Source organism: Eucyclogobius newberryi, unplaced genomic scaffold (assembly GCF_026437365.1).
Source record: "Eucyclogobius newberryi isolate DKJ021-1_F unplaced genomic scaffold, fEucNew1.0.hap1 SCAF_13, whole genome shotgun sequence".
Taxonomy (NCBI): Eukaryota; Metazoa; Chordata; class Actinopteri; order Gobiiformes; family Gobiidae; genus Eucyclogobius; species Eucyclogobius newberryi.
Window position 1 is genome coordinate 15,336,733 of NW_027315757.1, and position 13,539 is coordinate 15,350,271.

A 13,539-nucleotide genomic window follows, 5' to 3' on the forward strand; every position below is an offset into this window, starting at 1 on the left:
GACAAAGAGAAACGATCAGCTCGAGGCGATTCAAGACAAAAGGTAAAGATGACTAAAGGTAAAGATGACTAAAGGCTGTACAAACGGTGCTTCGTCATTATAACGTTAGGACAGCTCGACTCCTGCTTCTTCTCCACATCATCATTTGTGTCACGTTTGAACCGCCGAAAACAGACCACGTGAGCACAAGGACCTGTACTTTTTGTTGAATCTTCTTTTTGTCCAATCTTCATTTGTGTTCAATATTCTTTTTGTTCAATATTCTTTTTTATTCAATATTCTTTTTTGTTCAATCTTCACTTTTGTTAAATCTTCTTTTTGTTTAATCTTCTTTTTTTATTCAATCTTCTTTTTTGTTCAATCTTCTTTTTGTTCTTGTATTTATTTTGTTTCCTCTTCTTTTTGTTTTGTTTCCTCTTCCTGTTTGTTTGTTTGTTTGTTTGTTTGTTTGTTTGTTTGTTGATCTGTTTGTGTTTGTATTGGATCATTTATTCTTTATATTAATAATGTGTTTTTAACCTGAAATTAAATTAATTATGAAAAAATTGATCACATAAAGTATTTATTTTAAAAACCTTTTAATTGCGTCTAGAGTTAAACAGGCCCCTCCCCTCCATCTGAAATATGACATCATGAAGTACTAAACGCAGTCGATTGGCTGGTTTCTCCAAAGGGGGCGGGTCAGTGCTGCAGATGAGTTGCTGTTCCCTGATCTTTCCTCCACCGCAGTGTCCTGGTTTTACGGCTGCTCCGCCCTATTTCCATCCCGTCCCCGAGCTCCAGGCCCCTGACTCGGTGCGGGACGTCCCAAATACAGAGGCACGACGGGGCGCCTCCCGGTGGAACACTGCAGAACTGCGTTACAACACAACTAGAGCCAAAGCAGGGGCGTCCGAACTACCGAAGTCCCCGAGGGCGCGGGGTCCAAGTCCCAGAGGGCGCGGGATCCAAGTCCCAGAGGGTGTTGGGTTCGAGTCCCAGAGGGCGTGGGGTTCGAGTCCCAGAGGGCGTGGGGTCCGAGTCCCAGAGGGCGTGGGGTTCAAGTCCCAGAGGGCGTGGGGTCCGAGTCCCAGAGGGCGTGGGGTCCGAGTCCCAGAGGGCGTTGGGTTTGAGTCTCAGAGGGCGCAGGGTTCAAGTCCAGGAGGGCGTTGGATTTGAGTCCCAGAGGGCGTTGGGTTCGAGTCCCAGAGGTCGTGGGGTTCAAATTCCAGAGGGCGTGGCGTTCAAGTCCCAGAGGGCGTGGGGTTCCAGTCCCAGAGGACGTGGGATTCAAGTCCTAGAGGGCGCGGGGTCTGTCTCTGGATAGCTGACCGAGGATGTTCGAGTCCTTTTTTTTCCGTCACTCGCTTGTCTACAGGGAGATGTTATTGCTTTCCTTGAACCATTCCACAATATTAAACCTCTCCGTCTCCATGGAAACAAGCAGGTGACAGTGACACTACAGACCGAGTCACAGGTCACGGTGCGCTCACACTAAGAAGCTGTTTTTTATGCAGCTTAAACACATATAAACACATGTAATTGAATAAATGATGGTTTAATGCCCGACTGTGGAACATTCCAGGTTAAATAATAACCTCTCCTTTAAGGATTTCACCGTCTGCCAATCATGACAGTCAGGAAATGGTTTAGGATTCGCTTTTTACTTTTTAATTAACATTCTCTTTTCTTTTCTCTCTCCCCTCTCTTTCTCTCTCCCCTCTCTCTCCCCTCTCCCTCTCTCTCTCTCCCCCCACTCTCACTCCCAATCTCTCCCCTCTCCCCTCTCTCCCCTCTCTCCCCTCTCTCCCCCTCTCTCTCTCCCCTCTCTCCCCTCTCTCTCTCTCCCCTCTCTCCCCTCTCTCTCTCTCCCCTCTCTCTCTCCCCTCTCCCCCCTCTCTCACTCCCAATATCTCCCCCTTCTCTCCCCTCTCTTTCTCTCTCCCCTCCCCCATCTCTCTCTCTCTCCCCTCCCCTCTCTCTCTCTCCCCCTCTCTCTCTCCCTCTTCTACCCCCCCTCTCCCCCCTCTCCCCCTTCTCTCTCCCTTACTCTCTCTCCCCCCCTCTCTCTCTCCCTCTTCTACCCCCCCTCTCCCCCCTCTCTCTCCCTTACTCTCTCTCCTCTCCCCCTCTCTCTCTCCCCCCTCTCTCCCGTCTCGCTCCCCTCCTCCTCTCCCCCTTCTCTACCCCCCTCTCTCTCCCCCTCTCTGCCCTCTCTCCCCCTCTCTGCCCTCTCTCCCCCTCTCTCTCTCTCTCTCTCTCTCAGACCGGCCTCAAAGGATGAACAACATCCTCACCGCGGCGACGGAGCCGTACGACGTGTCGCTGTCGCGCTCCTTCCAGAACCTGAGTCATCTGCCTCCGTCGTACGAAGTGGCGCTGAAAGCCGACCTAAGTAAATACAGCAGCTCTCTGATCCGACTGAGTATGTCCTCGCCCGCCTCGCCGTCGCCGCCAACGCCGTCGCCACCGCCGTCGCCACCGCCGACCCCGAACCCTCTACTCTGTGCTCGGGCCAGACGGTTCTGAAGCAGAGAGCCGTCCACTTTTTATGATGTCATCAGTCCAAAGCGAATGTGGTGGTAGTCTCCGCCCACTGTGATACTTAAACCAAATTCTACTCGATTGCACCGCGATGACGTTCCACATTATATTAGAACATCGATCAAGAAAAACAAAACAACAAAAACAAAACAACAAAAACAGCAAAAGGGGGGGTTAAATAATAAATAAAAATGTAAAATAAACACAGACAAAAATCCATTGTTCTCATTCGTAGATCATGTTTTTAATATTTATGCTCCAGGTTCATGACCTTCTCAGACAAAGTACTTCTTTAATCAGAGTCTAAAGGAAGTATATACTTTTCAACCCCGTAATCGAAGTAAATACTGACTACGGAAAGAATTAAATCTCAGTTTTAGGATAAAACTCGATTATTAATCCCAACTTTGATACAACAATAATGATGATTAAAAATATGGTTCAAAGGTTGTGTTCTCATTCTTACGTCAAAGTATTTTAATGAGAGAACTAGCCTATATACTTTTATATTTTCTACTTTGTAATTGCAATACTTGTGGATACTGTTGTTGACATTCTTCAATACACCAATTATTGATTTCAATAATAAAGTTGAGTTCAGTTTCCTCAGTATTTGTCCGGGAGCATGTTTTCCATGCAGGTGAACACAGCAGAAATGAAAAGTACTCATTTCATCTTAATTACACCTCTTTAGGGCTCATTATTAGCTCGGTAAAAAATACACCAAATACCGCCACCGATTTCAGACCGATTCCACTGTTCAAAACTAAACTCAATATCACCTTCGACGTCACAACAATGACACGACGTCCTTTTAGCTCCAAACGACCCAGACCTCCACGACCCGGGCTGATGACATCATAACAAAGTGACAGGACCTTTCCCGCAGTCGCTCGTCAGCGCGACGCCGTGGAAATCCGATGTTCCGCCGAGCATCCGTTAGCGAGGCGCACGTCAGGACGATTCTCCACAGACGACAGAGCCCGTTCGCTCCTCACCTTTCGGACGGCGGCGATCTTTAAAAACAAAAAACGCGCCTGAACCCGGAGGCAGAGCCGAGGGGCCTAATTTAGCATGAGATCGGCTCCATCTGTGGCGCGTGTCGCGTCGCTAATGATGCTAACGACATTGGTTTTTCCCGGATTGAGACGGCCGATTGCTGCATGCTTCGTTTGCTCCTGATTTGATGCATGTCGTTTCAGATTTAGCCTCGAGTCTCTCTCACACGCTCGGATGTGACACAGTAGCAGGAGCGAGGCTAACGCTAATGCTAAGAGCCCGTTTGGGCTAAAGGGGCGTGTCCAGTGTTTGGCCTGTAAGTAAAGGGGCGTGTCCAGTGTTTGGCCTGTAAGTAAATGGGCCTGTACGTAAAGGGGCGTGTCCAGTGTTTGGCCTGTACGTAAAGGGGCATGTCCAGTGTTTGGCCCGTAAGTAAAGGGGCGTGTCCAGTGTTTGGCCCGTAAGTAAAGGGGCGTGTCCAGTGTTTGGCCCGTAAGTAAAGGGGCGTGTCCAGTGTTTGGCCCGTAAGTAAAGGGGTGTGTCCATTGTTTGGCCAGTAATTAAAGGGGCGTGTCCAGTGTTTGGCCAGTAAGTAAAGGGGCGTGTCCAGTGTTTGGCCCGTAAGTAAAGGGGCGTGTCCAGTGTTTGGCCCGTAAGTAAAGGGGCGTGTCCAGTGTTTGGCCCGTAAGTAAAGGGGCGTGTCCAGTGTTTGGCCCGTAAGTAAAGGGGCGTGTCCAGTGGTTGGCCTGTAAGTAAAGGGGCGTGTCCAGTGTTTGGCTGTAAGTAAAGGGGCGTGTCCAGTGTTTGGCCTGTAAGTAAAGGGGCGTGTCCAGTGTTTGGCCTGTAAGTAAAGGGGCGTGTCCAGTGTTTGGCCTGTAAGTAAAGGGGCGTGTCCAGTGTCCTCCCGCTCGTCCCTGTGAAGGAGAGTTTGCCGTCGACGCGTCTTTGTTGCCGTTGGTAACTGCGATTCTGATAAAACGTTACGGATTAATTATCACATCTTTAATCTAAAACAACGGCATGTTTTGGCTCAATGGACATGGTTAAGTGACGTTTGTGGCATCAGTGAAATGCCTTTTTTAAACTTTTATTTGTCTCACTTTGGGAATCGAGTTAGAAAAACAGTAATGGTAAAGGTAAAGGTTAAGAACAGGGTCATGGTTAATGGTAAAGGTTAAGAACAGGGTTATGGTAATGGTAAAGGTTAAGAACAGGGTTATGATAATGGTAAAGGTTAGGACAAAGGTTTGGTTTGAGTTGTCTGATGTGTTGGTAGTAAAAGAATCAAAGACATATTTAACTTTAAAAAAAATTGTGTGTTTCCGGTAACCCAACCGACCTGAATTTCAAAACCCGACCTTTCACATTTTATGGCATATTTACTGGCCGTACGTTTCGAAAATGTCAAATTGTGAGAGAGAATCCAAAAGCTGCGGGAAAGAAATCATCTGTGGGGATCGCGTAAGATGAAAATGGCTGCACTTTTGATAGGTTTCGTTTTACCTACGGGCGCTTCAATGTTTGCAGATGCTCATTTGGTCAGCGTGCAGACCGGCTGAGTCAACACTAGATCATACACTCCTAACTCACGGAAGTCAGAATGAGTTAGGAGTGTATGATCTAGTGCCGACCCACTTGCTGCCATGGCGACAGGCACGCCGGGGGTAGCAGCGGTGAAGATGCGTGACGGTCGAAAAGTGTTCACATCACGTAGTGACAATAAGAAAAATAGTGCGACACTGCAAAGCCTGTCACGGGTTCAATCGCCACTTTCGAAGTTCCAACTACTGCTGGAAATGCCTTTTGGCAAAGTACGGCTGGCACTTACAAGCAACGGTGCTTTGGAAAACTTTTTTGGGACAATTGGCAACAGCGGGTCCACGCCGCGGTCCGCTCCGCGGTCCGCGCTGTGCAGAAACAACAGAGCAACGCTCTTTTCCTGTGGTTGGACTAGTTTAAACATATTTTATTCAATATCTGCACCAATTAGGCCACTTCAATGTGAAGCACTCACTTCTGAGAAAAGAAGACTGTGCAAAACCTGTGCAAGAATTTTGAAATATATATTAAAAAAAAAAAAAAGTCCAACCTACCGACCTGGATTTTTTTTTCAATGTTACTGAAAACACACTATTTATTTTATTCGGCCTAAAACAAGAACGGCTTGAGTCTTTTTCATTGAAACAAGAACAGTTTGGAACCATTTGCTATTTGGCGCTTTTCACGTGTTACCATGACAACCAGCGGGGCCCGCAGCAGAGCTGAGAGAGCCGGTAGCGGTTGGATGGTTCCACAGACACTGCATATTTGCTTTGCCTGGAATGTTCCGCAGTATCTCTCTCCATGGAGACAAGCAGGCAACGGCATCGGGCCAAGTTATAGGTCAGGTCTGTGGAGGGGCGAATGCATGTTTTTTTCAAATGTTCAGCAATAAAAAGTGTAAACGAAGGAATGTAAAATAGGTCAGTTTAATGCCATTCTGTGAAATATGCAAAGCAAACATGAAGCGCAATGATCTCCATGGAGACTCCACCAGAAGTCAGAGTTTGTAATGTTCCACAGTATGGATAACATAATATATATTTTCAGCATGTTTTGCTGCTTAAACAGACACATAAATAGTGCTTCTTATTTATGGTCATTCTCAGCCAACAGGGAAATCAATAATTCATTCATTTTCTACCGCTTGTTCCCGAGAAATCAGATTATAATTGAAACAAGAATTAGATAATGGATAAAAAACATATCTAAATAAAACAGAACTCGAGTATTCGCACGTTGTCAAACGTCCAGTGCGCTGTGTATCTCTTTTGGCAGTGAGTCCGTTCGTATCAAAATGCATGAGAAATACTAATGCGAGACAGTGTCACTCTGCGCCGCGCCACGATTCCCATGAGCCCCGGCGGCGGCGACTCGGCTCCCGGACACCGACAGCTTATTAGTCAGTCTTTTTGTACGAGTGTCAAACTGTCCAACACTCACGGCGTCGGGCGCAGGGAGGAAACAAATGTACGGGTCCGAAACACACGCAAACGCCACAAACTCCAGAGATTAGGACGAAAACACGGTCCGAATCCCACTTTGGCTTAATCCCACGTTTATTTATGGGATATAGAGTTTTATAAGACAAATATTTTTCAGTATTTCCACAGTTAATGACCTTTACTTTGTCGGGCGTTCCCTCGTCAGGATTTAGTTAGCGCTCCATCTACTGGCGGCAGAAGGAATTACCACAGGGAAACAAACAAAAGCTAGCTTGCCCCGGCATGCTAATGTGAACGCACAGTTGTGATGAAGCTGATTTGAGTTAAAAACAGCACCTGCAGAGCGCCACCTCTGATGTCACAAGCAGAGAAGATGAGCTTGTGAGCAGGATTAATGAAACAAGTGTGAATGACGCAAAATACAACTCCAGCAAGACAGAAATGTGAACAAGAATCGCCTGTTTGTATAAAGCCTCTGACCTGTAAACACGTCAAGTGACCGGCCTTGAACGTCACATGTCAGCGGCGACCGAACGCATCCGAAAAACATGCAAAGACGTGACCCCAGACCTGACTTCAGACCTGACTTCAGCATCGGGAGACGAATCTTTATTTATGGACTTATTTAGCCGATGAAGCCCACGGAGATCGATTTAGAACAGCTTTTATTCAGTCATAATGGGAAGTGCTTCTGGTGCAGCAGAAGAGCTACAGATGTCAAGACAGTGAAGAAACTTTATCAAATGTAAAAAGTAACATTAGTGGAAAAGTGAAGAGGAAATATGAAGTCAAAGGGTTTTTTTTTGTCTTCGTTCTATTTCAATTTAAGTCAAGTTAGAAAATCAATGCATTATTTTTTTTCCATCAAACGTTCTGTTGCACAGATCAGGAACTAAAAAGGCACAAAACTGTAGCCCCAGTTCCTACGCCATGAGCACTCACGTCCTCGACTGCAGGGGGCGCTCTTTGGAGGCCGCGTTCACGTTCCACGATGTCGTGATATCGTTTTTACAGTGTTAGTTTTGTCGACACAAACTCAATCGCATCTCCTCCTCCTCCTCCTCCTCCTCCCTCCATCATGAGCCTCCTCCTCCTCCCCTCTTCCCTCCATCATGAGCCTCCTCCTCCTCCCCTCTTCCCTCCATCATGAGCCTCCTCCTCCTCCCCTCTTCCCTCCATCATGAGTCTCCTCCTCCTCTCCTCCTCCACCTCCTCTCCTTCTCCTCCCTCCTCTCCTCCTCTCCTCCTCCTCTTCCCTCCATCATGAGCCTTCTCCTCTCCTCCTCCTCCTCCTCCCTCCATTGTGAGCCCCCTCCTCTCCTCTCCTCCTCTTCCCTCCATCATGAGTCTCCTCCTCCACCTCCTCCTCTCCTCCTCCACCTCCTCTCTCCTCTCCTCCTTTCCTCCTCTTCCCTCCATCATGAGCCTTCTCCTCCTCTCCTCCTCCTCCTCTTCCTCCCTCCATTGTGAGCCCTCTCCTCCTCCTCTTCCCTCCATCATGAGCCTTCTCCTCTCCTCCTCCACCTCCTCCTCTCCTCCTCCACCTCCTCTCCTCCTCCTCCTCCTCTCCTCCTCCCTCCACCTCCTCTCCTCCTCCTCCTCCCACCATCATGAGTCTCCTCCTCCTCCTCCTCTCCTCCTCCTCCTCCTCCTCCTCCTCCTCCTCCTCCTCCTCCTCCCTCCATCATGAGTCTCCTCCTCCTCTCCTCCTCCACCTCCTCCTCCTCTTCCCTCCATCATGAGTCTTCTCCTCTCCTCCTCCACCTCCTCCTCTCCTCTTCCACCTCCTCTTCTCCTCCTGCTCCCTCCATCATGAGGCTCCTCCTCTCCACCTCCTCCTCCCTCCATTGTGAGCCCCCTCCTCTCCTCTCCTCCTCCTCTTCCCTCCATCATGAGTCTTCTCCTCTCCTCCTCCACCTCCTCCTCTCCTCTTCCACCTCCTCTTCTCCTCCTGCTCCCTCCATCATGAGGCTCCTCCTCTCCACCTCCTCCTCCCTCCATTGTGAGCCCCCTCCTCTTCTCTCCTCCTCCTCTTCCATCCATCTTGAGTCTCCTCCTCCTCCTCCTCTCCTCCTCCACCTCCTCTCCTCCTCCTCCTCCCTCCATCATGAGGCTCCTCCTCTCCTCCTCCTCCTCAGAGTCCAGCCTCAGGCACATGTTTGCTCTCACAAATCGCTGCAGATACAGGAGGGATTAGGTTTATTAAATCTGTAAATCTCACTTTGCACAAGGTTCACGTCCCAGAGCACACGTCACTGTTATAACGGTGGCTTTGATTTAAGCCTGATGCCCCGTCAACATGTTTACAGCCGAGAAGGTCTGGACACTGCAAAAAACAAGTACTGTTCCACTCACCAAAGCCACTTGAAATGACTAAAATATTCTTGTTTGTTCAGTTTTATATTAGCCCAGAATTCTCTGTCATTTTTTCAGATGTGACAGAAACTTCATAAATCACTTTGACGAGTTGAAAATCCAACTGTTGCTTTTAGTTTTACAGGAAATAAACATAAAAAGTGACGTTTTGGGATAAAACTGAACCGGACTTTCCTCTTGGCGTTTTGACCCCGCCTCCGCAGCCCCGCCTCCACAGCCCCTCCTCTACAGCCCCGCCTCCACAGCCCCTCCTCTACAGCCCCGCCTCCGCAGCCCCGCCTCCACAGCCCCTCCTCTACAGCCCCGCCTCCGCAGCCCCGCCTCCACAGCCCCTCCTCTACAGCCCCGCCTCTGCAGCCCCGCCTCCACAGCCCCGCCTCCACAGCCCCGCCTCCACAGCCCCTCCTCTACAGCCCCGCCTCTGCAGCCCCGCCTCCACAGCCCCGCCTCCACAGCCCCTCCTCTACAGCCCCTCCTCTACAGCCCCACCCCCGCAGCCACTCTTGTCTCTCTCCAGAACGTGTTAGTGAGACGATAAAAACACTGAATAAAGTCCGATTTTTGCCTTTAGATAGCCCCAGTTGCCCTGACGTAGTGCACCTGACGTAGTGCACCTGACGTAGTGCACCTGACGTAGTGCACCTGACATAGTGCACCTGACATAGTGCACCTGACGTAGTGCACCTGATGTAGTTCACCTGACGTAGTTCACCTGACGAGAGGGCATGGATCTAGTGGCCAGTCCAGTGGAACTACAGCAAAAACACTGACAGTGACCAACAGATTTAACACATTTTGTGGCAATTTTTGCTTATTTTCAGTTCATTCTTTATTGAAAATTGCTCAGTTTTCTTGAAACCAGTTTTTAACCCTAGTTTGAGCTCGCTCTGATTGGTCAGACACGGTACGTTAGCCCGCGCTCCTCGCCCAATGGGAGAACACTGCGCTAGCTACATCAGCTAAGGCTAAACTGGCATCACACTCCAATCAACACCGCCATTGGCTCAAAACGACAGGCTTGTGGGAGGGGCTGAGCGCTGCAGGCACTTCCTGCTTAGCTTGTTAGCTTGTTAGCTTGTGGGCTGTGCATGTGCAAAAGGCGTTTCTTTGTTGAACAGTTCTTAAAGAAGATTCAAATTTCTAAATAGTGCAAAGGAGAGAGCCAACGCTAACATGGCTTACATTTAAAAACACGTCTGATACGTTTATAATGAAGGAATAACGTTATAACATGGTTTGTTTAGCGTTATTCCCCCATGTGATGATAAATGGAGCTTAACGTTTCACAAAGGGAATATTTCACAGTGTTTAATGATTTGGTCCGAGCCGTGCTCCTGGTCCGCTTGTTTACTCTGCTGCGCTAAAGGAACACATAGCTTTAGCGTTAGCATAATTCCGTCTCGGATCCCTCGGCGCAGAGCGATCTACATACAGGAAATTACTGCGACCACTAATTAAACCAGGAGCACGCTTCGTTAGATTGAAATAGAGTGGAAACGTGGAGCTTGTGGGAGGAAGGGACGGAATAAAAAGAGTGTAAACGGCCGAAAATGATCTGGGATGAAACAGGGATTATGAAACTGTTAATCTCAACAGTTCAGAGTTCAGTCAATAGTAATGCAATATTTATACCAGTACTTTCGTGTAAGTCGCAATGTCAAGACTCTGCAAGTGAATATCAGTTTACTCCAGAGCCAGGTTTAAATGTATAACTTCATTTAGTCGACATTATTATTCGAGTAAAACAGAAGAACTGAAGTCGTATTAGCTTCATTCACGTCTGTTTCATTCATTCTGTTTGGTGTTTGAGTGGTTAAGTCACTGCACATATGCCAGGCTCCTTGTGTAGCCACCGCAAAGTGTGAGTTCAGCTCCCGGCGCCGACAGTGTACTGCGTGTCCTCCCCTTCTCTCATCCCCATTTCACGCTCAAAGCTGTCCTGTCTAAAGCCTACGGGCCAAAAATCCTTTAAGAAAAGAATAATACTCAATTTCAATTTCCCCTGGATTTTTACATCATAGGTTGAAATCCTGCACAGTTTGTAAGTCCATAAATCATCACGGACTTGCTCTGAGCATTTCTGCCTCAAATCACTTTAATTTTGACCGTGCGCTTGAATTAGCCTAAACTGTCCATTCTCACTCGGCCAAATCCAAGTGAGGAGAGCGAAATAATGTATTTCTTCTGAACAAAAGCAAGTTGTAAAACATGAGATGCAAGAGCAAACGACATGTTTAAAGGTGACAACACAGATAATGCATACGTGCCGCATGTTCACTGTGGGCGGAGCCAACAAAAAGTCTCAAAACAAATGATTCTCTCTTCTGCCACGCCCCCAAAGACCCCGTGTGTCCAGAAGTGTGTGTCTGTGGTTAGGAAGGACCAGTGGACTTACAGAGATCACTCCAGACTGAGCTGTTTGTTTCAGGTTATTAGCAGCTAATGCTAATGCTAGTGGCTATGCTAATAAACGTTAGCCTACTGCAGACAGTTTTAAGGAGCCTCGCTTCCAACTGTCCAAGTGTTATATTTAAGGATCAGACACAAAGTCTGTGCTCTTGAAAGCTTTGAGGGCGTGTCCGGTTTGGAGGGCGTGTCCGGTTTGGAGGGCGTGTCCGGTTTGGAGGGCGTGTCCGGTGCAGAGAGCGTGTCTGGTGCAGAGGGCGTGTCCGGTGCAAAGGGCGTGTCCGGTGCAGAGGGCACGTCCGGTGCAAAGGGCGTGTCCGGTGCAAAGGACGTGTCCTTGGTTTGCTGCCGTCACCGCTTGTCTTCAGGGAGAAGTTTTATACCGTTTTGTGGATCATTCCAGCCAATAACTAAATTTTGAGATACACATTTTTGTCAATACGACACACGTTTTATCCATTTTATCTTGTTCCTGATATTGTCTGGCTTGACATTTCGCACCATAATGTCATCTCTACGCCGCACCATCAGGGACAGGAGATTTTCCTCATCGCCCGGAGCCAAACCTGGACTTACTTTCATTTAAAACCTCCCTCCGGCCCCAAGCGTGACCTTCTCTATCCCAAAATCTGCAACATCCTGCACAGCCATTCATGTCTCAAACCACTGACGTGTCTCAAAACGGCCGCGCGACCTCGCAGTTGGGTAATCATGACCATTGCGGAGGTAACGGCCCTTAAGTTAATCAGGGGAGAGCGATTGTGTGTCTCCAGGTAGAAAACAGCTCGCCCAGGGTCAGAGGAGAACCTAATGCAGGCGTGATGAGGAAGTATTAGGAGTGAAGAGGAGAGAAGAGGGAGCTCGTTCAAACGCCAGCCGAGCATGAAGCGCAGGGAGAGAGGGGGCATAATGAACCACTCCACCTCAAGGACAAACGTGTTGAGAGGCCTCCACAGTGAGACGGAGGCACGAGGAGGCAGGCTGGGGACTAAAGAGGACAATATCTGCTCCTGAAACACAAATGTATCCACAAAGTGACACTGCAGTTTGAGAAAGAGGCACTTGACATTTGTAAAGATGAGGATTGTTTTTGGCTGGATCCTGGTCCCTGGACCTCCTGAGTCCAGGATCTGGGCTTTTATGTATTATGTTAGTCACTGCATCTTTTTCATTATAATCTTGTTTGGTCCGAGCATGATCCTCAAACTCTCAGATTGTTTAAGTTAAACTCAGATAGTTGAAGTTAAACTTGACTTGAGCCTTTTCTCTGTTCTCAGGTGACAAAGACCTGGACGATTATTACCCTCGAAAGCACCATCACCAGGACTTCCACCAGGACTTCCACCAGGACTTCCATCAGGACTTCCACCAAGACTTTCACCAGGATTTCCATGGCCCCTCCCACTCCCACGGCCCCTCCCATGGCCCCTCCCACATGGTGAAAATGAGCGCAGAGCCGTCATCTCACCAGCAGAGGCAGCGTCCTCGGGGCAGAGTGCAGAGAGCCATGTCTCAGGACCATGTGTTGTCCCCTCCGAGGACGCCTCGACGGGACAGAGACAGAGACAGCTACGGCTTGTCGCCATACGGCGCCATGGCAAGCGCCGCCTACGGCAGCAGCAGGAACCTGTCCAATGAGCAGCTCCTGTCTGTGGACCGGCTGCAGTCCCAGGACCCTCTGCTGCTGTCGCCCGCCAGGAGGCGCGACAAGTTTCGGCAGAAGGCCATGGCCCGTGCCATGTCGCACGCCGACATGCTCATGCCCACCACTCCGGTGATGGACCGGCACAAAGTCACAAAGATGCAATCTCAGCCGAGCGCCTCAGACTCCTACAACACGCTGACCGTCAATCACCTGCAGCCGTCCACCTCCAAACGACAGGCCTTCGCCTCGAGGCGGACTCACACTGTGGACCACCTCCAGTACATGTCAGGCCACACCTACCGCAGCGCCAGCAAGAACGAGGTCACCGTCTGAGAGAGACAGGAACCGTCAGAGGGAGAGAGGTCATAGTGTGAGGGAGAGAGACAGAGAGAGACAGAGAGAGGTCATAGTGTGAGGGAGAGAGACAGAGAGAGACAGAAAGAGGTCATAGTGTGAGGGAGAGAGACCGAGAGAGACAGAGAGAGGTTGTAGTGTGAGGGAGAGGGAGGTCAAAGGGTGAGGGAGAGAGACAGAGAGAGGGAGGTCATAGTGTGAGGGAGAGAGGCAGAGAGAATTCATAGTGTGAGGGAGAGAGAGAGAGAGGTC

The 13,539-nt window shown here is 49.0% G+C and overlaps 1 protein-coding gene across 2 annotated transcripts in view; it reads left to right on the forward strand.

The window, feature by feature from the left end:
* The window catches only part of LOC140358031 (protein shisa-6-like), an 89,897-nt gene extending 76,625 nt beyond the window's left edge, over positions 1–13,272 (forward strand). The window contains exons 6-7 of one of the 2 annotated variants that reach the window (XM_072442673.1): positions 2,246–2,404; positions 12,566–13,272. In XM_072442673.1, the coding sequence (XP_072298774.1) occupies positions 2,246–2,404; positions 12,566–13,266 (860 nt within the window). In that variant the 3' untranslated portion in view covers positions 13,267–13,272. The remainder of the gene's footprint in view (positions 1–2,245; positions 2,405–12,565) is intronic. The other variant, XM_072442674.1, reaches the window with a different exon arrangement.
* The last annotated feature ends 267 nt before the right edge of the window (positions 13,273–13,539 follow it).